The sequence below is a fragment of the Heptranchias perlo genome, chromosome 3 (assembly GCF_035084215.1).
Source record: "Heptranchias perlo isolate sHepPer1 chromosome 3, sHepPer1.hap1, whole genome shotgun sequence".
In the NCBI taxonomy this organism is placed as follows: Eukaryota; Metazoa; Chordata; class Chondrichthyes; order Hexanchiformes; family Hexanchidae; genus Heptranchias; species Heptranchias perlo.
The window spans coordinates 130,542,690-130,569,145 of record NC_090327.1 but is presented as its reverse complement, the minus strand read 5'-3'; the positions used below and the strand labels follow the sequence as shown (position 1 = coordinate 130,569,145).

The window sequence follows — 26,456 nt, the reverse complement described above, 5'->3', positions numbered from 1 at the left end:
AGTTTAAAAACCAAGGCCATTAGGGAAAAAAAATCTGGAGAATTCCTCTCTGACCCCCTTAGGTGATCAAAATTAGTCTAGGAGACCATTCTGGCCCTGAATAATGTTATATCTTTTGTACGATGTGATATCCCATTCCCAGCCAGAAACAGGTCCAGCTCTCGCTTAAAGGAATTAAGCAAATCAGCATTCACCGCACGAGCCGGCAGCCTGTTCCACAGGTCCACTATTCCCTGGGAAAATGTGCAATTCAAGCAATTGTTTTTTCCAGTTGAAATCAGATTCTTGGTAAACTTAATAGTTAAGTAGAGGATAGCGCGTTGGACAACAGAATTCACCTGTTGATGTTTTCCAGCCAAGGAGTAAGGCCAGGGAAAATTTGAGTGCATTTTACCCTTGCTATAGCAATCCAATGAGCCATTATGTGAAGGGAGATCTTCCTATAATGAGAAGGGTACTTGAAAAATTCAAACTTGTCATTTGTGAGAAAAATCTCATCAGGACCTGAATCTTTGAGCAAACAAATGTCAGAATCACTTTTCTTGTGGGCTTTATATTTACAACAGCTACCTAGTTAACACTCAACACAATAAGGCAGCTACTTGGCGCAACTTTTATCTTTTTGGTAAACATTTTTGATTTGATCTTTTAGTTTCGGATGATCAGCTATATACAGTTGGTTGGGATAGGATTACCCAGGCAGCAACGCATGAAATTTGTGGAGATAGATGTCCCTGGTGGCTTTCCCAATGAAGATAGCTGATATCCCTATTTTTGTATGTGGGCATTGAAGTGCAAAGCAAAGAATGAATATTACATATAGCAGTAATGATCTTCCAGCATTTCCCAAACTGTCAACTCTCTAGGACTGGATTAGATGTTCTTCTTCAGCAAGTGCTTGGCAAGGCAGAAGCTCTTATTACAAAATTGGACATTGGATGAAAATTCATGAGCACTCTTTCATTTTAATTGGTTTTGCAAAGCTCTCGTCCCCCCGTGTTAAAGAGGAAAACCTAACTCCTAATGTCTACTGATTTCCAACTTTTTTTTAAATTAAAAAAAGAATAAAATAAATAAATCGCACTCATTTATTGGATCAAAAAGCAGTGTTCACAATTTTTATTTCTGTTCCAGGACAACGGTGATGGCTGCTGCTGCCTTTTTGGATGCCTTTCAGAAAGTGGCAGACATGGCTACGAATACCCGTGGTAAGCAGTCCTATGTTTAGTGGTTTCTATCACACTTTAACTGGGTGACTTGTTCAGCCAGCTTGCATTTGTAGAATACTTTTTGCCAAAGGTGTACTGTAATATTTAGATACCAGTGTGTAACCCATGAATTTAATGGTTGGGTACCGCCATATATCGACCACTAAACTATAGGTATAAAGGGTAACTAGTATAAGAATTCGGGGTCCTGTACTTCCATATAAGTTGATTTTCTGCTTTGCTTGGTTAATACTGCAATTACAGCATGGATTATTTTCCCATTATCTGCTTCAAGATATGAACAGCATATGTTGTAGGATAGCTGTGATGTGGTTGAAATTATGGTTCAAAAAAGGACAAAGCTATTTCACTTTTTGTTTTGGTAAAGTGGTGTTAAAAATAAAAATAATATTTTAAATACCAGAGGTTGTAATAAAGATTAATATTATTAACTGTTAATTCTGTATGAATTTAAATAAGATAAAAACTGGGCTTTAATGAGTGATTCATTTTAAGGTCTTCCAAAATCAATTTATTCACAAAAAAACCTCCTTGCTTTGCATAATTGATAGATATTTTAGCCAAAATTTGTTTCAAAGTTGTTCTTGTTCTTTTCAAGACTGAAGAGCACATTGTATGAACACCTGCAGTGCATGATATTGGCTCAGGGATAACCGTTGCATATCCTTTTGTGTTGGTGTGGAAAATGTGAGCGTAATTAATGTAGTCATTTGGAGGCACTTTGGCTTTTATGGACAGTTTTACAAATTGACTCTTGGCCCATTGTGCTGTTTTAATTTAGCCTAGGACTATAGGAAATTTAGCTTTTATATATATATATATATATAGACTTGAAAACTACAAAAGCAAAATCCATTATTACAGGTTTATGTAAAAAAGATTCAGAAATTTTACATTGCAACAAAAATAATGTTGAGATTATGTAGATCTATGTTGAAGATGGAAGGGGTTGTATTGATGTCCATTTGGTTGCCTGCTATATCTATGTGAGACAAATGAGTTGACTATCCTACTCTGCCTCCTCCACCATCACAGACGCCAGTTCAGCCAATTCGGTTCACTTCACATGACATCAAGAAGTGACTGCAGTGGCCACGACAAAAGCTGTGGGCCCTGATAATATCCCAGCTGTAGTGTGGCCGACCAATTTAGTCATAGTCACTCCCTAGCTATGCTGTTCCACTACAGCTATGATAATGGCATCTACCTGACAGTGTAGAAGATTGCCCTGTTATGACCTATCCACAAAAAAAGAGGATAAATTTAAGACAGCCAATTATCATGCTATCGGCCATCTCATGATCATCGGTAAAGTGTTGGAGTCGTCATAGTGGTATCAAGCAGCATCTACACACCAATAATCTGCTCACTGGCCCTCAGTTTGGGTTCTGACAGTACCAGTCGGCTCCAGACCTCATCACAGCCTTAATCCAGACATAGATGCAAGAGCTGAATGCCAGAGGAGATGAGATTCGACTGAATATAACACCAAAGAGCCCAACAAAACTGAGCTCAATGGGTGTCAAAGGGAAGACCCCGCCCTGCCCAGTACCTGACACAAAGGAAGATGGTTGTAGTTGTCAGACGCCATCCATTGAAGCCCCAGGTCATCGTTGCAGGAGTTTCTTAGGGAAGCAGTATTAGTTCAACCACTTTCAGCTGCTTCATCAATGATGTTCCCTCTGTCAGAAGGTCAACTGTAGGGCTGCTTGCTGACGATTCCACAGTGTTCAGCTCCATTCACACCTCCAATAACGAAGCAGCCCATGTTAACCTACAACAGGGTCTAATAACATTCAGGCTTGAGCGGACAAGTGGAAGTTAACATTTGTGCCATACAAATGCCTGGCAGCTACCACGAGGTACAACAATGAGACCACCGATGCTGAATCTTCCACCATCATCTTCAAAATCACCGTTGACTAGAACTTTAACTTGACCAGCCGGACAACATTGTGGTTACAAAAGCAGGGAAGAGGCTGAATACGCTGCGACGAGTGGGTCACCTCCTGAGCCCTCAAAACTTCTCCACCATCTACAAAGCTTAAGATAGGAACGTGATGGAATACTCATGACTCACCTGGATGAGTGCAGCTGCAACAGCGCTCGGGAAGCTGGACGTCATTCAGGACAAAGCAGTTTGCTTGATCGGCCGCAGTGCCACTGAACTCACTATCCACTCCCTCCACTACTGGGGCACTGTAGTTACAGTATGTACCTTTTACAGAATGGACTGCAGTAACTCACCAAGCTTACCTCAGCAGCATGCTTGCTGCAATCTTTGCCACCGTGAAGGTCTAGAACATCAATATCACAGCATCACCATCACCTACAAGTTCCCCTTCAAGTTGCACACCATCCTGGTGTGGGCATGAAATGTCGTTCCTTCATCGTTGCTGGGTCATTGTCCTGGAATTTCCAACCTAACACCATATTGAGAACACCCATCACCACAAGGGCTGCAGTGGTTCAAGGAGATGGCCCATCACCACCACCTCAAGGCAACCAGGGAGGAGCAATAAATGTGGCTTTGCCAATGTTGCCCACATCCTGAGAGTGAATTTTTTAAAAAATGGATATTTGTTTCTGTATCACCATTGTAAATTATCCTTTTACAGTGGACAGGTGATAAACACATTAGCCATGTGTGGAGATTACTTTGTTCGTTCCAGTTGTCCCTTCGAAAGGCACTGACTCTGGAGTATGGTGTCATGGGCACCAGTACCTCACCCCAGTGGACATTCTTCATGTGTGAGCCTAGGTATTAGCAGGCTACTTGTCCACTGAGTGCATAACATTGGAGTCTGATCCGGTTCTTACCCGACATCCACATTTCAGTAGGGGCCAATTGATAGCAATTGGGAGCAAGAATTCAGGACGATTTTATTTTTTCTTCTCCCTGACCCAGGAATGCAGTGGCCCATTATATCTCTCGACTTGCTGTCTTTGCTAAGATCAAGTAATTCAGCACAAACCAGAAATACTTCTTGTATGTATGGCTTAATACCACAGTGGATGGAGTCTTTAGGGAGGGATGTGGAGCAAAGGTAGGTAAATAGAATTGAGGTACAAATCAGCTGTGATCTAATTTTAATAGTGGAACAGGCTCAAGGGGCTGAATGGCCTACTGCTATTCCTTTGTTTACCCACTAGGCCATCATGAGGCCTTGAGATGTCTCTTGTACATTGTATACTTTGAAGCCAATTAAAGGAGTACTGAAGACTGCATGTTCAAATATAACCTAAACAATCCCTTTATAAAGTTCTCTTTTTAAAAAAAATAGCAACACTTTTGTGTAATTCCCATTAAATCTAACCAGCCTGGAATATTGCCTTCAAAATAAATTTATGACCTTGTCAGTGGCTTCTGATCACCTCTCTACAAGTCAGAGGCATGGAAAGCTGCAAAGTTACAGGCATATGTTAAAATAGGTGTCTGTTCTGGGCAGAGTGTAAATTTCACAGTGGGTGTCCTCTGGAAGAATCTGGATAGAATTGAGGTTGATTTCATAGTGGGTGCCCACTTTAGACAGAATCTCTTTTGTTAACAGTAAAAGAGAAACTGTGAGAATAGCTACTTGTCAGTGGTGCTTGCTGCTGTAAGTTCTCTTCAGTTGGAACCTCCAGCCTGGAGTTTTTATCTTGGTGATCGAAAGCCAGTGAAAGTTTTAGTAAATAGTTCAATTCTTGATTCTGTTTGGATAGTTTGATACCTAAACTCAAATCAGATCACAGGATTTCACCAACTATTGACAGGTCAGGTTGTTGCATTGGTATAGTTATGGTGCTGATGTGTTGCTTCTGGATGGTCTTATGCCTGAAATAGTACAAAGTAAATGTTGTAGTGACATTTCTTCATTTCAATCTGAGATTTTTTTTCTTTTTAATTTGTCTTAAAAGTATAGTCAACTTGAATTGGCCTAAAGGGAACTGTCCACGCATTAATCTCTGTTCCTCTTTCTCTTATGGCTGCTGGAATTAGGGGGGATTTTTGAGACCTGATATTTGTAGCTGATGAAAGTACTTCATTATCACTGAGAGTGCTAAATTTATTTTGTGTCAGCCATATTGTTGTTAGATGCATTAAAGTGGCTGTGATCTTAATGTATGTAACTCGTTTTTTTCAAGCAAGGCCAGTTTGAGGTGATTCATTTTACTGTTAATTTCAACAGCTACTGTTGATTTCAACAGCTGCTGCCCACAGTGATTTATTGACTATATTAGCTTTCAGGAAGTAGGGTGCACCTGTATCATAAATGGTAGTTTTGTTAAAAATAGCCCACTTGTTTCCTTTTTTTGTTATGATTTTATTTGACCTCTGGCAGCTGTATGTTGACTATTTAATATGGCCCTACAGTTGCTGTACATTGTAAAAAATATGTGCTGAGGGAGAGCTCAGTGCTGCTTAAGTTGTACAAGTCTCTACATTGGACATTGGTCTTTTCAGCAAGTCAGATCATAATGTTTTGCGTGATGAGAGAATTGCTACTTCCATTATGTCAAGTAGCCCTTCATTGAGTAGAATGGGCCGATACTCTCTGGAATTTAGAAGAATGAGAGGTGATCTCATTGAAACATATAAGATTCTGAGATGGATTGACAGGGTAGATACTGAGAGACTGGTTCCCCTGGCTGGAGAGTCTGGAACTAGGGGGCATAGTCTCAGGATAAGGGTCAGCCATTTAAGACTTAGATGAGGAATTTCTTCACTCAGGGTTATCAATCTTTGGAATTCTCTACCCCAGAAGGCTGTGGATGCTGAGCTGTTGAGTATATTCAAGGCTGAGATAGATTTTTGGACTCTGGGGGAATCGAGGGATTTGGGGATCGGGCGGGAAAGTAGAATTGAGGTCAAAGATCAGCTTGAATGGCAAAGCAGGCTCTAGGGGCCGTACGGCCTACTCCTGCTCCTATTTCTTATATTCTTATGTTCTTATTAGGCTTTGTGGTTAAAATATCAGGAATGTATTTTAGACTTGTAAATCTGCTTTTATGAGTATTGCTATGATCTAAAAATGATGTGGCGATGCCGGTGATGGACTGGGGTTGACAATTGTAAACAATTTTACAACACCAAGTTATAGTCCAACGATTTTATTTGAAATCTACAAGCTTTCGGAGGCTTCCTCCTTCCTCAGGTAAATGTGGAATTTACCTGAGGAAGGAGGAAGCCTCCGAAAGCTTGTAGATTTCAAATAAAATCGTTGGACTATAACTTGGTGTTGTAAAATTGTTTACAATGATCTAAAAAGGCACAGGCTGCTGTTTGCGTAATTGTCAACTGCTTTTGAATTTATTCATGACTTGCGTTTAAGTTTGGATCAGTTTAGATGGTCAGACTTTTTATAAAATATGTAAAAGATGGTGACTATCTTGAGAAAATACTGATGTATTTTTTGCTAAAACTGCTCCCTTGGGTTTGAGGAGACTACATATCTTTCAGTAAATCGTCCTTTTCCTGTGTGCTAAACAGTATGCAAGATATGAACTTGGAAGGAGAAAATTTAATACATTCTTGGGAGAGGAGTGAAGATTATTAAAAATTTGGCTGACATTAAGCCTTGGCACAATGTTGGGCATCTGAAGGGTCCTTAAGACTTTTCCTCATTAATTCTGCTCCAAACTTGTAGCTGTCCAGCCTTTTTATTTTCCATGTGGTACATGTAAAGGATGTGTATTATTCAGTCTCCTGATTGAAAGTCCAGTAGACTTTGTTTTGAGGGAGAGAATAAATAATATTTGCAGTTGTACCTTAGAATGAGATACCATTTTAATGAAGCTACAACACAGGGCTACCTGCAAGCTAAGGCAGAATGCAGCAGGCTGTTGTCCAAGCTAAGCAGTCCCATAACCATTGCTTTATCAGCCTTGTAGCAATCAACAGGAATGTGATGGAAATGACTCAAACAATGCTATTGAATCACACCTACTCACCAGTAACTTGTTTGTTGGCATTCAATTCGGATTTTACCAGAAATGCTCTGCTTCAGACCTCGTCGCAGCCTCGATTCAGATGTGGATGCAAGAGCAGACTGCCAGAGGAGAGATGAGAGTAGCTGCTCTCAACATGAAGGCAGCATTCGTCCAAATATGACACCAAGGAGCCCTAGCAACTGAAGTCATTGGGGAGTCAAGGGGAAAATATTTCAGTGTCTGTAGTTCTACCTGACACAAAGAAAGATCATTGTGGTTGTCGGAGGCCACTCGTCACAGCCCCAGGGACATTGCTGCCAGAGTTCCTCGGAGAAGTGTCCTCAGCCCAACCATCTCCAGCTACTTCATCAATGAGATTGTTTGTTGATGATTCTACATTGTTAAACTCCAATCACAAATCCTCCAATAATGAAACGGCCCATGCCAGCCTACAACAGGACCTGGCTAGCATCCAGGTTTAGGCTAATGAATGGCAGGTAACATTTGTGCCACAGGTGTCTTCTCCAACAAGAAAAAGCCCAACTTCCCCTCTGATCTTCAGTGAGACCCCAATATCATGTGGTTATCATTGACCAGAAGCTGAACTGGATCAGCCATTTCAACAGTGTGGCTGCAGAGGCTGGGTACTCTGCGATGAGTGGCTCACCTCCTAACATCTATGGGCTTAAGTCAGGAGTGTGATGGAATACTTGTGACTTGTCTGCATGGGTACAGCTGCAACAATGCTTAAGAAGCTCAATACCATCCAGGATGCAGTAGCCTGCTTGATCAGCGACCCTGCCATTGGACCCCATCTAGCCCCTCTATCACTGGAACAATATCGCTGGAGTATGTATTAATTGCAGGATGGACAGCAGTAACTCTCCAAGCTTGCTTCAACAGCATCTCCCAGCCCTGAGGCCACTACCACCAAGAAGGACAAGAGCAACAATATCATGAGAGCACAATTGCCTTCAAGTAACACACCATCCTCCCTCATACCAACATACCTTTCTTGTTGCTGGGTCAAAATGCTGGAATTGCCTACCTGACACCACTGTGGGAGCACCATCACCACAGGAACTGCAGCAGTTTAAGGAGAAGGCCCAGCACCACCTACTCGGCAACTGGGGATGGGCAGCTGAAATGAAGCCTTGCCAGCATAGCTCACGACCCGAGAATTAAAATAAATACAAGTTTACGTGGCCTTTATAGGTTAGGAAACTGTAATTGACGGAGAGTGTCTGTTAGCAATAGCATGGAAGATGGCATCTTGCGTAGAATTACATAGAATGTACAGCACAGAAACATGCCATTTGGCCCAATTGGTTCATGTCAGTGTTTATGCTCCACACGAGCCTCCTCCCATCTTCATCTAACCCTATCAGCATAACCTACTATTCCTTTCTCCCTCTTGCTTGCCCTTAAATGCATCTATGCTATTCGTCTCAGCTACTCCTTATGGTAGCGAGTTCCGCATTCTAACCATTCTCTGGGTAAAGAAGTTTTTCCTGAATTCCCTATTGGATTTATTAGTGACTATCATATTTATGGTCCCTAATTTTGGTCTCACCCACAAGTGGCACTATGGAAGCCAAATGGCTTGTTAGTGAACAGGAACTAAACAATAAAATTGGGATAATTTGCTTCCTGTGTGCCTATATTTTTTGTGATGCCAGAAAAAACATTTGACTGTTTACAAAAAGTTTTGAGGCAGAAGAAACATAAAATGGGGGTCAAAGCAAAGCCCATTGCAGCTAAAAGAAAGCAAAAAAATCTATTAATTATTGTTCTGTACCTATTGCAGTTGAATTGTTTTTCGAGTTGTCTGCATTATAACCCTCATTGAGTGGAAAACTATCTTCATTTTCTTCCCTTGAATAACTTTTGCAGCTGTTGATACTTGGACAATTTTTTTTAAAGCTTTAAAATTTATTTTTAAGTGTAATTTCCAGTCATAAGGAACTATAGTTAGTTAATTCCTTCTGAAAACCGCTTACACTGTGGTCAAAACAGGTGATAGAGTTCATCAGGCTGGTTGTAGCAGCTATATTTTTTGCCATCTTTTGGAAGTGCTGTGCTGCAAAGAGGGAGTGACGTGAACAGCGGAAGGGGGAAACTACAAATGCTAAATGCTGCTTTGCAAAAGTTAATTTGTGGTATAGGCAGTGGTAGTAAGCAAGATCAGCAATATTAGAGGATTTTGTAGATGAGTGACTTAAGTTTTTTTTAAACTTATTTCAACTATTACGCAAAATTGAGATACGAATATTGACTATCAAAAGTAATTCTAGGCTTTGCAGAACTTGACGAGCCATAGGTGATCCTGACTTTTTGAACAAAAGCTTGCATCGAATAGTTATTTCACCCTGTCTTGCTCAGCAAGATACTTATCCCCAAAACCTAATATGCTGAGTCACAAAAAAACAAGGTGGCAAATGGAGTATTGCAGCTGCACACAGAGCTGTCTGCAGTTGCCAGCATCCTGATTGTCTCCTTTCTGATGATTTGATCGCGTCACATGCCAACAGGGCACAAAACTAGTGCTGCAGTGGGAGACGGTGAGCCTGCCAACTGTAAGGCGACCGGTTGGAAGGCAAACAATCAGATTGTGCCGTGATTTTAAACCAAGTTACGTGGCCTAGGCATATATCGTCTTTGGTCTGATGCATTTTATTGCAGTGGATGAATACAATAAATCTTAACTGAGTGGCAGCATCAGAAATAGCTTAACACTTGCACAAGCTGCAAAATCTTCCATATTCTGCAATGGCTGGTTGGAGCTGATAGCCTGTCAGATACACTGCTAAGAATGTTCATTACATGTGCAGTGGGAACTAGGGACATTGGTTGCTATGGGAACATGATCATGTGCCAGTTTATGGTGATGCTGTGGGACTTTTTTCCAATTTTTTTTGTTTCCTTTTCTTTCATTAATGGTGGATTGAATTTGGGTCCACAAAATTGCGCATTAAGGGGCTGTTCAAGAATAGTGAAGAATAAACCTTTTAATTTATAAGGCATTGCTTTTAATTCCTTGGTAGTTATTGAACATCAGCATTTTGCAACATGAGGTACTTTCGTGTTGTGACTCAGAGTAATATATGCATCAACTTCACAGTTACAAGCTGATTATCATTTTGAAGGCTTAAAAGTAGATGATTTAGATATTTTGTTTGGGCTGGAAGAAAAAGTAAAGGATGTATTACTCTGCAATTAGCTGTGTTTTATTTGACCCGAGCATGCTTGATACTGAATATTGGTTCACAAAATAGGAAAACGTTCCATCCTGCCACATTGACATTACTTAGCTCGGTGCAAAAGAAAACACCCAGAACTAGAAATGTTTGTTGCTGAATATTTTATTCCCATAACTTAAGATGACTGCTGTGTTCCCCAGCTGAAAGGACTGATATCCAGCTTCCAGGCTTCTTCTTGTACTGCTTTCAGTCAGCAAGGGGTATGTGTTGACTCCTGAGATGCTTTCATATTGCTTTTCAACAGCAGTTCCTTTAGTACGGATCTCCTGCAGCTGGCACGCACATCAGCATATTCCTGCCAAATGTATATTTTTTAGACTAGTGGTAAGGCGGACGTGTCACCTATTGAATCTTCCTGGCTGTCGTCAGTCCAGCTAGATCTAGCAAATGCCCCACTGTAGTTAAATCATCACATATGTCTGTTAACTTTGCATTGATGTTGATGCTCCATGTATGCCTAGTGGCCTGATGTCACAATCAGCCTGCAACTGCATTTACCCTTCGCTGCTGGCTCCCAGGGAGACCGGCCGCACGATTTAAAAGTAAATTCAGGGGCTAGTGCTCTTGGGCCACTCTTTCACGATTTCGCCTTTGTAATGTAAATGGCCATTAAGCCTTGCAGCACCAAAAATTGTTGTGGGATGGCTGTCACCAAGGGATTGGTTTGTTTCATCAAAATAAAAATTGATCAGTAATCAATACACAATATGGGCAGTATTAAATTGGGGCTTGGTAGTGCAAAAATTGTTGGTATTAATGTTAGATTACATAATTATGCATTACTAATGTCTTGTTTGGAAAGAGCCAGTTTGCCTTGCATGTCGTTCTCTAGCCAGAAGCTGGGATGGTGACTTTTTCATGCTAGACACTGATAGAAGTGGGATCAGCAGGGCAGTGTTTGCTTTCTGTTCTTTTCAATCGTAAATCCTTCACTATTGGTCAAGAGCGGATTGAACTTTACAGAAGGCAAATGGTTTTGTTTGGCATACGGTACTTCCATTTCAGAACTGAGCACTCCATTCAAGATTGCCCAGCTGGAACCAAAATTTTCAGTATTATTTACTATTACTAATTACATATACTGGTCAGTATTAAGGGAACCTTATGCAATATTTAAAATGTACAAACGCTGAGAACTAGACTCTTCTCAACTATATTTTAAAATCACTTCAATATCCTCCCAGCATTGACAGGACTGTTGTTCAGGGGGAATAAAAGACTTGCAGTTATATATAACTCCTTACTGTATCTTTCAGAAACAACTCAAACCTCTTTGTAATGAATTACTTTGAAGTTTAGTAACTGTTATGTAGGCAAATGTGGTAAGCATTTTGTACATAGCAAGATCCCACTAACAGCAGTGACATGCATAGTGGTTAATCTGTTTTTGGTACTGGTTGAGGGAAGAATGTTAGCCAGAAGTTCCTACCTTTTGAGTAGTATCACAGGATATTTGTCTACCAAATGGGCTTTGGTTTAATGTCTCAACCAAGGGACATCACTTCCAACAAAGTAGTACTCCCTTATTGCAGTATTAGCTTTCATTCTGTGCTCACATTCTGGGGCTTGAGTAGGACTCAATCATGCATTTAATGTGGAGCCACTGTAACTTGTTGGAAAGTGCAAAAGTTAAGCATTCCAATCATGTTTTTGTGTTTGAAAGCTTCAGTCCACAATGAAAGTGTATGGGTGTTTGGACCTATCAAAGTCTCAAGTGTGCTATGAAATTAATGTCCTAGTCACAAATTACTTCTACCCCATTTCCAGTATATATCTGAGCAGTTTCCAATGTTGACTGAGCATCTTGTTAGAAAGGAGCGAAAGGCAGACGGTGGAGGCAGAGCTGTGATATAAATAGGATATTAAGGTATTGCTTATTAAGATGTAATTTAGAGCTTCAAACAATCCACTAAAATCCATATGCATAGTCGTAAATGTGTGTGTTTTTATTGCTTCAGCATTCATTTCATTTAGATCTCTGCAGCTACCTTTCAGCTCCTTTCTAGCAAGTTGACCCAGTCAATGGACAGTTTTTGTTGGTAGCGGTGCTGGCTCCCAATCTGTGGGTCACGCTCAGCGGCAACAACACCAGAGCAAACTTGTATTTAACGTAGAGCCAGTTTTTAAAAAACATAAGTCTTGGAATATCTGGCAAATTTACTTTGGTGTCGCCACTAGCTGTCCAAGACTTGTGCTTCAGAAGGCGACTGCAATGGCACCATTTAAGTTATCATATGAATTCTAGCCATTTAGTCTGTGAGCATGTCTTAAACATCAGGGATCAAAACCATTGCATTGAAGGAGTAGTTCTTGAAAGAATATTTAGAAAGTTCTAAATATTGCATTGGTATATGGCTACTTGATGACCCTGATGGTGAATTGCTTTCCTCTATCTGGACAGTTGCAGGCACTGATCCCCAGGTTTGCATTTTGGTTTATCTAACCTATCAATAGGTCTGGTGATAAATTCAGCTGGTTATTGAGATGTCTCACTGCTACATTTCAGGTGACAGAGCAAATAAGTTAGTCTCACCAATTAACATCTCTTCAGTTTGCTGCTTATGGAGCACCACTGTTCTGTCTGGAAGAAGCTGCTTCAATATAAAGGAGAAGCGCCGTATTTATGTGGGAGAAGTGAACTGACTTCCACTGTTTTACTTATTTAACTGCTGACATTTGCACACAGTATCTAGACAGTTGTGTAGTCTGTTTGGAGTGCTCGTGCTGCTTTAAAACCTCAAGTGTTGGGTTTTGGCCCACAGCTGAAAACCTGTTTGCCCCAAGCTTAGTCAAAACCACAAATGTTGAATAAAGCTTGTCATTGTCACATTGTACTTATGATGTGGAGATGCCGGTGATGGACTGGGGTTGACAATTGTAAACAATTTTACAACACCAAGTTATAGTCCAGCAATTTTATTTTAAATTCACAAGCTTTCGGAGATTCTCTCCTTCCTCAGGTAAATGTTCAGGATCTCCTTGAAGCCTACGCATTTATACATATTGAATAATACATGGTGTTTACAGACTGCCCCTGCAACTGCCCGTTGCCAAGGCAATCACCGTGTTCAGACAGAGAGGTGTCACCTGCAGAACCCCCGAATACACATTCAACAAAAAAACAAACAGGGAAAAAAAACAGAGAAAAAAAAAACACAGAGAGAGGCAGAAACATCCGGAAGGCAGAGAGAGCCAGCAAATGACCCATTATATTAAAAACAGATAACATTTGTTCGCTGGTGGGGTAACGTGTAGCGTGACATGAACCCAAGATCCCGGTTGAGGCCGTCCTCATGGGTGCGGAACTTGGCTATCAATTTCTGCTCGACGATTTTGCGTTGTCGTGTGTCTCGAAGGCCGCCTTGGAGTACGCTTACCCGAAGGTCGGTGGATGAATGTCCATGACCTTCGGGTAAGCGTACTCCAAGGCGGCCTTCGAGACACACGACAACGCAAAATCGTCGAGCAGAAATTGATAGCCAAGTTCCGCACCCATGAGGACGGCCTCAACCGGGATCTTGGGTTCATGTCACGCTACACGTTACCCCACCAGCGAACAAATGTTATCTGTTTTTAATATAATGGGTCATTTGCTGGCTCTCTCTGCCTTCCGGATGTTTCTGTCTCTCTCTGTGTTTTTTTTTTCTCTGTTTTTTTTCCCTGTTTGTTTTTTTGTTGAATGTGTATTCGGGGGTTCTGCAGGTGACACCTCTCTGTCTGAACACGGTGATTGCCTTGGCAACGGGCAGTTGCAGGGGCAGTCTGTAAACACCATGTATTATTCAATATGTATAAATGCGTAGGCTTCAAGGAGATCCTGAACATTTACCTGAGGAAGGAGAGAATCTCCGAAAGCTTGTGAATTTAAAATAAAATTGCTGGACTATAACTTGACATTGTACTTACTGATCAAAAGACATTTGTCATGTTAAGCACAAACCCACAGCTCCAACAGCTGACCCCGCATCTTGTTGGGGATAGACGGTATGTATCTATGTAACCATTCTGTATGGGCAAATTAGTTTTCTTGCCTGCATTAAATTATGTGCTTAACTTTATAGGTGCTTTATATTGCCATTGATTCCAGGACACTGGTGCCCCATTAACCAGCTCTTGGTGTTTACACTTTTAAATCTGACTCCCCTTTCCTAGCAGCAGACTCTTAGACCCACAAAAAAAAACTGTGTCTGAGTCTGCAGCTAGAATAAGGGAATTGGATTTAGCAGTGAAAATGCAGGAATTGACTTATGGACGCCAGTCTCTTGGAATCTAAATTAAAACGCCGTGTATAGAAGTGCTGTAAGTTTTAAATTCCTGTGCAGGGATGAACATCTCCATATGTCACTGTTGCTTTTTTACTTTCGCAGCACCAAAATGATTTTTTAAAATTTCAAAATATAATTTATTTCATAAAATTTAAGAATACACACAACTCATTGTAAATACGCAATTACAATTCAAAACAGTACAATACGGATTGTACGCACTCCGATCCCGTCATTACAATTCAAAACACAGTACATATCTTCTAAAACATTCTATACAATGCCAAGTGGGATGGCCTTACATGGTGGCCTTTCCCCATAAAGCCTTTGCGTAGACCACACCTTGCTTCACTGTGTCCTGCAACACATACTCGTGGACCAATCGGCAACACTTGGTCGTGGACAGCTCCTTCAACTGGAAGACCAGCAGGCTTTGGGTGGACCAAAGGGCCTCTTTCACTGAGCTGATGGTCTTCCAACAGTAGTTGATATCTGTCTCGGTCTGCGTCCCGCACAGATACCAAAGCACCTGCACGAGGGGGCAGTCCACCAGGAGGTGGATGACGGTCTTGTCCCTGCCACAGCCTCAAGGACAACTTGTGGTGGCACTGATTCCGTGCGTGTTGAAAAGACAGCACTGAAAGGGCCTTTCTCACTACGAACCAAACTACATCCTGGTGCCTGTTGGTCATTTCCGGTGATGAGACATTCTGCCAAATGATCAAGACTGGACTTAAGTCTGGTGATGGTGGACATCACCTTCGTTGGATGCCTGAGTAGTGTTTAGGAGTTTCACAGCTTCCCCGAATCACAGACTTTGAATTTTTTAAAAAAAAATTTCAAAAAAAAAATTAAATAAACCAAAATGTGCCAGAGTTGTTATGTCTGAAATGAAGGATGCCATTTGACTGAAAGAGTGGAACTATGCAATTTTCAAAAAAAAAATTTGGCACAGCTACTTTGCATTTATGCTTGATCAGGAAGCAGTTGATCTGATCAATTCCCTGATGAATTCTGTTCACTGTATGCTTAGGAATGCAGTGGATGGAGGGAGAATCATGTATCTGCCATCGGATGCACTGCTGTAGTGTAAAAAGCACCTTGTATTGTAGGTGTAATGGAGGCACGAGGTTCATCTTTGTGCAGGTGGCATCCAAAGGTATGGTGAGAATCTTTTCCTGAATCCTGCTAAAGTGATGGTGGTTTCTCAACTTGTCTGTTTATCCTGTTGACCCATACTTATTTGCATTAGGTTAAACATTTACCTGACCCTGATGCAGAACTTGCAACTTTGTGACCTTTTTGTATATCTGTCTGTCAGGCAAGAGCCATTTTATTATTGCAATAACAGCTCAGGGCCCAGGACGCCACCATGTTTATATTAGATGGTAGAATCAGCATTGGTCGAAATAACACAAAGCTGCCTGCTTAGACAGAAACCGTGGCTGCTTTTGACAAGTTGATTCTTTTACTTTGCTCTGAGACAGCACTGCCTTTGAAGGCACCTGCAGGAAACCCCTCTTTTGGTGGTATTCGTGGCTTTTTGTTTTATTACTGTAGCCTATAAATGTGCTATGTTTCTGTGCAACGTTACATCCAGTAATGACTCCATTGATGTCTATGCCATTGTTAAGGATTTTACAAGTTTGTTACGTCCAAGTGTCAGCTTTGGCTCTGTGGTAGTATTCTCACGACTGAGTCAGAAGGTTGTGGATTCAAGTCCAAAACCAGAGATTTGAGCACCAAGTCTAGGCTGACACTCCAGTGCCGTGCTGAAGGTGTGCTGCACTGCCGGCGGTCTCGTCTTTTAGATGATATTTGACCATTTACATTTTTATGCCACTGCACCCAGTTCATTTTATTGTTTTCAAATGTGGTTCAATGTATAAGACTGTAACATTTTCTTGACTGACTGCTATGTCTTTATCGAATATCACTGACACTTCATTTTTCTGTTAAATAGTGAATGAGGGTATTGATAAGAGCCAACATTTTATTTGGAAATCTTTCAAATGGAGTTGTCACTCCCTGAAATATAATTCTAGTTCTTGGGTATAAATTATATGGAGTTCATATCCTTTTCCCATATCAGAATTGTGCCACATCCGTGTTCTGCTCCACTTTGGAGCACAATTCAGGAGCTATAAGTGAGATATCTAAAACTAAAGATTGGCAAATTATGCAATTTGGTATTTAATAAATAAATGTAACAGGTTGATCTCTTGAGGTATACCGTAATGCTGCACTAAATTCACCATGTTCAAACTCATCTTTATTGTGAGGGTGTGTCGAGCAACAAAAGAGAGAGAGTAGAGTATCTGTGTTGCATGTTCAACTTTGACTCCTGTGATATAAAATGAAAAAAGCCAGCTGGCTCCACACAACTAAACAAGTGCCAGACTTGTCCCTTAAATAGAATATGAGAGTAAATGCTGAGAGGACAGCTTTCTTTCCAAGCTGATAAGTACCATCTGCTGTGGGTATATGGAAACATCTTTGGAATCTTGGCATAGATTGAATATGGGATAGCAAAAAGCATCTGGAGCCTGGAAGTGTTTTCACCCGAATGTGATTGCAATCCCTCATACTGTGGAAATCCAAAAATTCAGGAAAAACATTTGTAAGATTCTTTCCTCTTTTCCTGGCATGGCTTTGGAAGTTTATCCGGAGAGTAGTTGAGCCATAAGGACCAGGAAGGTCCCACGTTCGATCTGTAGTCACTGCCCTTAGCTAATCTTTGCTGGATCAGTGATCTCAGTGCCCTTGGATAGGGAAGGTGGAAAAAAATTGTACAGGCTTTGCACTCTTCCAAAAGTGGACGTCAAGTAAGGACAGAGTCAGACTCAACTGTGTTGTCCTGCACAGAAAATAGTTTACCAGCCCTTCGCCAGTGAGGCTTGTGCATAAGTAATGGCCACTTGAACAAGGTATTGGAGTATGACTGATATCCATGGAACCATACCCCAGCAAGGAATCAATGCCTTCAGGAGAGGAAATGGGAAGAATTGGCAAGAAATACATTTTTTTTAAAGTCTGCATTTATGAACTCCAGGGAACAATGGTCATGTGTCTACTTAAGCAAAAGGATTCCATATTTGTTTTCTGCTCCCTTCCCCTTTTGAAACCTAATTTGTACAATATCTGCTTTTATTCAGTATAACGAAAGCAACCTTTTGTAAGCCAGGGGAGGGGGTGTTTCACTATATAAATGTTCAGTTAGTCTGACCTGGCAGAACAAGACAATCTGCTTGTGAGATAAGTGTAAAACACCTTCACTTTGTGTGGAGGCTTTAATTTTAGTGGCTAGTGGCTAGTGGATTGTTTGAAACATTGAAATCCCTGTCAAAATTATTGTAAGCTCCCTTTCTGTTGCAATAGATTGTATGGGGGTATAAGTTCGCACCTATAAGCTATCCACATTTGGTCATATTCTCTTGCCTGTGCTCAATCCCTAGGCTCAGGAAAAAGAATCTGGACAAGCCATTTCTTCGGGGGGAAATTTGTCCTGGCCATTCTGATGCAGAGTACAGCAGGAACATTTTATATAAATATTTGTACATGAGCACTGTTTCAAAACTGTACTTGTGTAAAACAAATTGTTGTGAGAGATTGGGGCTTTGGATGCTTTGTGAGTGAAACCCCGGCTATTTAACAGTCCTTTTAGATGTTGTAACTTGTCGGGATACGGTCGTACTTATTTTGCGATATCTGTCATAATGGATTTAAAAAGGAGTAAAACCCCAATAGAATGAAGTATTTTGTGTAAAATTGTAACACTTGCTCTTCCATGTACAAAGTAGTGTTGGCTCCAATTGAACAATCAGGCTAGGGCGCAAAATCCGGAAGTAAAATTTATTGCCCTCAATTACGCCAACTTTACTTGCAGGGTTCGCATCAGATTATCTCTCCCTCCCTCCCTCCCTCCCTCTCCCCCTCCCCCCCCCCCCCCCCCCCCCACTTTCCCGGCTCCCTTCCCGCTTGGCTCCATGTAAAAATCATGCTCAAAGTTTGTATGTGTCATGTGCTGTTAACATGTTTAAAATCTGGTTGGACTTTTGTGGTTAAAAGAGCAATGTTTCCTGTGTAGGACATGACTTGATGATCAGGTAGGTATCATTCAAATGGTATGAGATTGTTCATGTGGAAAATTGCTTTATCTTGTCCACATCCAAAGTAGAACAAACCATTTTTTTGAAGAAAACGTTAGATGTGAAGTACATCTCCCTACATGGCTGTGGGTCCTTGTTTTGTTAAACCTTTCGTGACTACAACTAGAAAATTAAAGAACGCCGTCATAGTTAACTGATTTACTGGAATCTTTGTGGCTTATTCAGGTGAGACCACGCTGAATTGGCCGTTTATGGTATTTAGTTTGAAGGATTTATAGGGGAAGCTTTTATCAGATGTCAAGTTTAGATTAAGGATAGCAACAGTTGAATTCGTCAGCAGCCAAAGCATAGTTCATAGTCTTTCTCTCTTGCCCCTTACTTTGACTTAATGTTAGTGATGCTTGTTCAGTGCCACAGATCTCGGCCTCTGGAAGGGTTGAATGGAGTGGAAGTAAGAAATCTGCTTTGCTTGCGAGAGTAATTGTTAATGAAACTAGTTTGGGAGGGTGGCGGGGGGGAGGGGAGGAAAGGCTCATGAATGTCTATTAAAAGCAAAATTTCCACCTCAGCAGTATAGTTTGGAGATGAGAGCATTGTTCACTGCAGTTTTCTCGCCTTTTGAGAAAAAAGCTTTATGACACATAACAAATATAACGACATTTTCTTTCTATGGACCCACGGCAAGGAATCACTAAAGAGACTACACGATAACATCAACAAGTTCCATCCCACCATCAAGCTCACCATGGACTACTCCTCAGAATCAGTTTCTTTCTTGGACACACGAATCTCCATCAAAGACGGGCACCTCAGCACCTCACTCTACCGCAAGCCCACGGACAACCTCACGATGCTCCACTTTTCCAGCTTCCACCCTAACCACGTCAAAGAGGCCATCCCCTATGGACAGGCCCTGCGAATACACAGGGTCTGCTCAGACGAGGAGGAACGCGATGGACACCTACAGACGCTGAAAGACGCCCTAGTAAGAACGGGATATGACGCTCGACTCATCGATCGACAGTTCCGACGGGCCACAGCAAAAAATCGCATAGACCTCCTCAGGAGACTAACACGGGACGCAACCAACAGAGTACCCTTTGTCGTCCAGTACTTCCCCGGAGCGGAGAAACTACGCCCTGTTCTCCGCAGCCTTCAACATGTCATCAATGAGGACAAACACCTCGCTATGGCCATCCCCACACCTCCACTACTCGCCTTTAAACAGCCACCCAACCTCAAACAGACCATCGTTCGCAGCAAACTACCTAGCTTTCAAGAGAACAGCGTCCACGACGCCACACAACCCTGCCACGGTAACCTCTGCAAGACATGCCAGATCATCGACACAGATACCACCATCACACGAGATGACACCACCCACCAGGTGCATGGTTCATACTCCTGTGACTCAGCCAACGTTGTCTACCTCATACGTTGCAGGAAAGGATGCCCCAGAGCATGGTACATTGGCGAGACCATGCAGACGCTGCGACAACGGATGAACGGACACCGCGCAACAATCGCCAAACAGGAGGGTTCCCTCCCAGTCGGGGAACACTTCAGCAGTCATGGACATTCATCCACCGACCTTCGGGTAAGCGTACTCCAAGGCGGCCTTCGAGACACACGACAACGCAAAATCGTCGAGCAGAAATTGATAGCCAAGTTCCGCACCCATGAGGACGGCCTCAACCGGGATCTTGGGTTCATGTCACGCTACACGTTACCCCACCAGCGAACAAATGTTATCTGTTTTTAATATAATGGGTCATTTGCTGGCTCTCTCTGCCTTCCGGATGTTTCTGCCTCTCTCTGTGTTTTTTTTTTCTCTTTTTTTTTCCCTGTTTGTTTTTTTATTGAATGTGTATTCGGAGGTTCTGCAGGTAACACCTCTCTGTCTGAACACGGTGATTGCCTTGGCAACGGGCAGTTGCAGGGGCAGTCTGTAAACACCATTTATTATTGTTCAATATGTATAAATGCGTAGGCTTCAAGGAGATCTTGAAACATTTGCCTGAGGAAGGAGAAAATCTCCGAAAGCTTGTGAATTTAAAATAAAATTGCTGGACTATAACTTGGTGTTGTAAAATTGTTTACAAATATATTGTACTTCAACATGAGTGGTCCAAACAAACTTGCATAGGAATATATGGTTGAGTAACATGAGAGCACATGCCCATAACAAAACAAAGTGATGTACATGAATTAACTAAAGGCTAATCACTTTAAATAATAGTGGTATTTATTTCTGAAATTTATGTTTACATTTTCATTTTGAAGAAAATAAATTATTGAATGTACAACTTCTGTGCATTTTTTACAATCTATTGCATAAAATAGTAATCTGTTCACATTATATTTACTTTTACTCAGAGGTGAAATAGGCTTTTCCACAAGTTATTACTAAATTGTATATTTAGTTTAATACATGCTCTTTTTTTATTAAAAAAAATACTTTTGATATTCAAGTGAAGGTGTACAGTTCCACAGGCCTTGATTTTAACCCACCCCCCCACCCTTGACCGTCGGGATTGGGGGGGAGGGGGTTAAAATATCAGCATCGGGCAACCCTACCCCATTCCCACCCCTTTTAAATTTTAAAGTGCTGGAATCAGGCCATAGACGAGAGTCCCGCAAAAGGCAGACGGGAGCCTAATTAACGTACCAAAGTCGTGGCCTGATGACATATTCAGCTCCGCAACTTAAATTTAATAGTTCGTGAGGGGGAGGCCCGACTTGTGGGATTCCTGGCAGCTGTTCCAAGGCGGGAGCTGCCGACTCCAAGGTAAGTAGGTAAGTGGCTCTTACAGCTCTCCTTGTGGGCCAGGAGGAGTGGCCGTGCTCCCCCACCCCCACCCCGGCCCCTTAAGAAAGCCTTCGATCTTCCCCCAGTCCTGATTGCCAGCCCTCCTGATTGCCGGCCGGAGCTCCCTTCCCAGTGCCAGGGACCCTTCCCAAGGCTAGTGTTCCCTCCTGCCCACCAGCCAAGCTAATCATTTGGCCAGAGGCGGCCCTGTAATATGTTAATGTGGCCTTGCCATTAAGATTGGCAGGACCTCTCATCCCCGACCTCGCCTGGTTATTCGGCTGATTTCGGCCTTCCCCGCACCTTGCCTGCCTCCCCGTTAATATTGGGGCCATAGTGTCTGAAACAGAACTGGTCCTGGAACAGAAGTAGATGGTTTTTAAAAAAAAATTCACACTGCTGACCATTACTCTGATCATGTGCTTAACTTGCCTTGCAATCTATAGTAATTATCTCTGGGTACAAGCAAATAATGGACCACCTAGTAGTCAGACGTAATTACTGTAGATTGTTACTTTGCAAAGTCAAAAATTACCATAGCTATGCCATGATTTAGTTGTAAACAATTTTACAACACCAAGTTATAGTCCAGCAATTTTATTTTAAATTCACAAGCTTTCGGAGATTTTCTCCTTCCTCAGGCAAATGTTTCAAGATCTCCTTGAAGCCTACGCATTTATACATATTGAACAATAATACATGGTGTTTACAGACTGCCCCTGCAACTGCCCGTTGCCAAGGCAATCACCGTGTTCAGACAGAGAGGTGTTACCTGCAGAACCTCCGAATACACATTCAACAAAAAAACAAACAGGGAAAAAAAAACAGAGAAAAAAAAACACAGAGAGAGGCAGAAACATCCGGAAGGCAGAGAGAGCCAGCAAATGACCCATTATATTAAAAACAGATAACATTTGTTCGCTGGTGGGGTAACGTGTAGCGTGACATGAACCCAAGATCCCGGTTGAGGCCGTCCTCATGGGTGCGGAACTTGGCTATCAATTTCTGCTCGACAATTTTGCGTTGTCGTGTGTCTCGAAGGCCGCCTTGGAGTACGCTTACCCGAAGGTCGGTGGATGAATGTCCATGACTGCTGAAGTGTTCCCCGACTGGGAGGGAACCCTCCTGTTTGGCGATTGTTGCGCGGTGTCCGTTCATCCGTTGTCGCAGCGTCTGCATGGTCTCGCCAATGTACCATGCTCTGGGGCATCCTTTCCTGCAACGTATGAGGTAGACAACGTTGGCTGAGTCACAGGAGTATGAACCATGCACCTGGTGGGTGGTGTCATCTCGTGTGATGGTGGTATCTGTGTCGATGATCTGGCATGTCTTGCAGAGGTTACCGTGGCAGGGTTGTGTGGCGTCGTGGACGCTGTTCTCTTGAAATTTTGGTCAGGTATTAGAAAGAAATGCTGTACAGGATGTGTATTCTTTGAAGTGTTACTGAGATAGGACAGTATTTTCCACTCCGAATAACTGTATGCTGCAATGTATTGCTGGTTTGCTATCTAGCTGTCGACAGGAGTTATTGATTTGGTCATATTTTGAACAATAATTCCGGAGGAGTCTTGAGTTTTGCAAAATTGCTAATGAATTGAGCTATTTCCGAATCGTCTATCGGGAAGTGGTGTCCTGACAGCACAGTGCTTTAAGATGATTTGCTGTATTAAGTCCATAGTTAGTATGGGTATTTTTGTCAATGGGAAATAGATTTAAAACTAGTTTTTCTTCCATGGTGCTGCATGCTGGGGACAAGATTAAATATATTCTTGAGGTGAACTGGAGTGAGCAGGTGGGGATAGTTTGACTACGATCTACAGATGTGAGTATTTTAACGAAATAGAGTAACAACAAGAAATCTGTTTAGTTATCACTGTTGGACTATTGGAAGGTATTTTCTCTGAAAATTTAGAGTTTAGAAAAAGTTTATAAAGTTTCTATAAAAATATATAACAGTTGATAAAAACAGAAAAGAAAATTAGGAGGGTGGAATAATAGGTAATCGATTTCCATTGACAAACATACCTGTACTGTTTCTCAAGAGGTTTACAATCTTCTTGGTTACAAGTTTATCATTGCTACATAGTGCAACTTTATTGGTACTGCTGCCTCTTGTCCTGGACTACTAACCTGTTTTGCTAGATTTATGCCAGCAGAGCAGTTTTTACTGTGCATTGCGTGACTGTTTTCTGAAAAGGAATTAAATGCTCCACTTAAGTTAGATGTACGGTGAAAGAGGTGTCTTAGAAATTAAGTGAACCAGGGAGATGCCATGTTGTCAGGTTGTCAGGACATAAGATTACTTCCTTGATGCTGAGACGTATAGTCACAATATGCGGGTTGTTTATATCAGTTGGAATTTACAATTCTCTGAATGCATTGATCATGTTACAACATGAACATATGGACTTACTCAAATTCTGCATTGATGCACTAAAACTTTACACTTCCCACATCCCATCTTTGAGGGAATGAGTTTCCCTTTGCGTATCCCTTTACTTGAATAAAAATAGTGTAGTTCTAACTTTTAAAAAAAAAATGATGTGGCAAATTCTGAAGTTGTTACATTGCATTCTTAGCAAGGAGATATTTGCTTTCCTATCTGGCTCCAGTGTATAGTGGAGCCTCAGCGCTCTTAAGGTAACTGGACCAGTTCAAATTAGCAATATCCTCATCCCTGCCTTCCATTATTGTTACGGTTATGATCAGTTCAAATCTGTTAAATAACCAGAGCATGTTTGTCCTCTAACTGGACTGATCTAATTTTCTTTTTTATAATTTTATTATTGCCTCTAGGCTTTTCTTCCCTTCTCTTATTTCCCTCCTCTAATGTTTGACATTTGTATTCAGGTGGGGAACTTACTCCCTCTGCCCATGTTGTTGTCTGTCTTAATTGCCAGGATGTATGCAGCTTGACAAAGTTCTGGTACTCCAAGTAGAAAAGTACAGTCTAATCTATGTGTTGCACCACATTGGTGTACTGGGCTAGCCAAATTGTGTTTGGCTATGTTTTCTTCTTGCATTTATTTTCCAAGCTAGAGCGCTGTGACTGGAGACATGCATCTTGCCACAGTGGTGGTGAATTGTAACATGTTTATGAATAAAACAACATATCAACTTAGTAATGTTTTGTGATTGTTCTCATGTATCTTAAGAATGATATTTGGATAACTGTTTTGCTGCTGACAACCAACTTCAAACTCTCAACTAGATTAAGCATTTCAGAGGAATGAAACTGCATCTGAGAGACATGTTCTTTTAATAACCCATTGCCTTGAGGCAGTTAAAAATAGTTACCAATTTGTGAGTATAAGTCTTTAGAAAGCAAATGTTTCTTACTGTGCTTAAATGTGTTTCAAAATATTCTAAAATTGAGTCAAATTGAGATTCTATGTTCAATTTTTAATACTGTAAATATTGTAATGTCAACCCTTCATTGAGTATTTTCACAACCTCTGATTTAAATATCTCGGTGGAAGGTTACACATGAAGGATAGTTTCCTGATTTTGCATTCTCAGGGATAATTTTTTGAGCCTTGCCCACTAGAAGCACACATCAGAAAATTATGCACCTGAAATTTGGGCATATAAAGCTTGAAAATATAAGGAACTGCATAGACAATTAAGATAAAATTGAACGGTATAAGCCTAGACCATTACCTGGAATAATGAATGGCTTTTAGCTTTGAAAGATTTTACCACCAGATCAGAGTTCAGATGGCCTTCATTAACTGCTGAAGCTTCACTCTTGTATTTGGACACCATCTAAAAACCTCAGCTGAGTTATATGGCAAGAGTTTTTTTTGTGATGAAACCCTCTTCTTTTCATGAGGAAAGGCAACACTTCATTTTCCCTTTTGTGATGTATAATGTCAGTATAATGGTGCTGGTAACACAAGAGATGAGTGACAATGAAAAATTAATACAAAGGCTCATATTAAAAAAAAATGTAACTGTTACAAAGAAACTTAAGGGTGGGGGAAATGGTTTCTACCTGCAAGAGTGTAATTTGTAATTGCAGGTTTGAATGATGCCCTGATATTTAAAACTTGTGTGCCTTTGGCTTTCTAGCATGCTGTTGGACATTGCTGGTTGTTAGTGTTCCTGTCTTCATTCATCATCCTCCATAATCTTTTCTTTCCTGTGCAATTCTTCCCACTGTTAGTAAAATTACTCAAGAGCAACTGTTGGAGCAGCTGGAATGCTCTTCATTTAACACCATAAACCAATTTTGCACTTTTGAAACCAGTTCGTAAATAATTGTTTGGGAATGTGTTGATGTAATAATGATGATGGCCGTGAAATTAGCTTCTCCATATTCCTTTGTAGCAACTCTAATTTTTCCTGTGTTGGAGCAGCAAAAAATTCTTACATAACAGGAAATAACATGAGATACTGGGAGGACTTCATTAAACAGCTGTTGGAACGATCATCCTTTTATGGCAGAGCACCACCATGTTCAGATGCTCAACTCATATGTGTAACTCAATAGTAGACTCTACAGCTGTGGTAATCACAGCCGTTTCATACCACTTGTACAAAAATCGCTGTCATAATGGAAAAAATATATAGCTGTGCTGCTTGACATCCTCTGAAGGTTATGCATCACCTATTGCATGCTGTTGCTGTAGCTGTATTTATTAATATAAAAGCACAATGTACTTAGAGATATGACTTGAAAACATGCTCACATATAGTAATCTGTTGATGCATCAAACAATCTTATTTTTCATCCCAGTTACGATATTGCCTGAATCTTATTGTTGAGATCTTGTACAATAAATTGTTATTTTGAGTACATCCCGATCTGCCTCCAGAATCAGAATCAACAGCCCCCATAGCATGCTGAAGGAACTCTGAATAGGGAGGCA

At 41.2% G+C, this 26,456-nt stretch overlaps 1 protein-coding gene across 4 annotated transcripts in view; it reads left to right on the top strand.

Moving 5' to 3' along the window:
- The window catches only part of LOC137320233 (protein MTSS 1-like), a 169,992-nt gene that overhangs the window by 13,666 nt on the left and 129,870 nt on the right, over positions 1–26,456 (top strand). For all 4 annotated transcript variants that reach the window (XM_067981976.1, XM_067981978.1, XM_067981975.1 and 1 more), the window contains exon 3: positions 1,135–1,208. In XM_067981976.1, the coding sequence (XP_067838077.1) occupies positions 1,135–1,208 (74 nt within the window). The remainder of the gene's footprint in view (positions 1–1,134; positions 1,209–26,456) is intronic.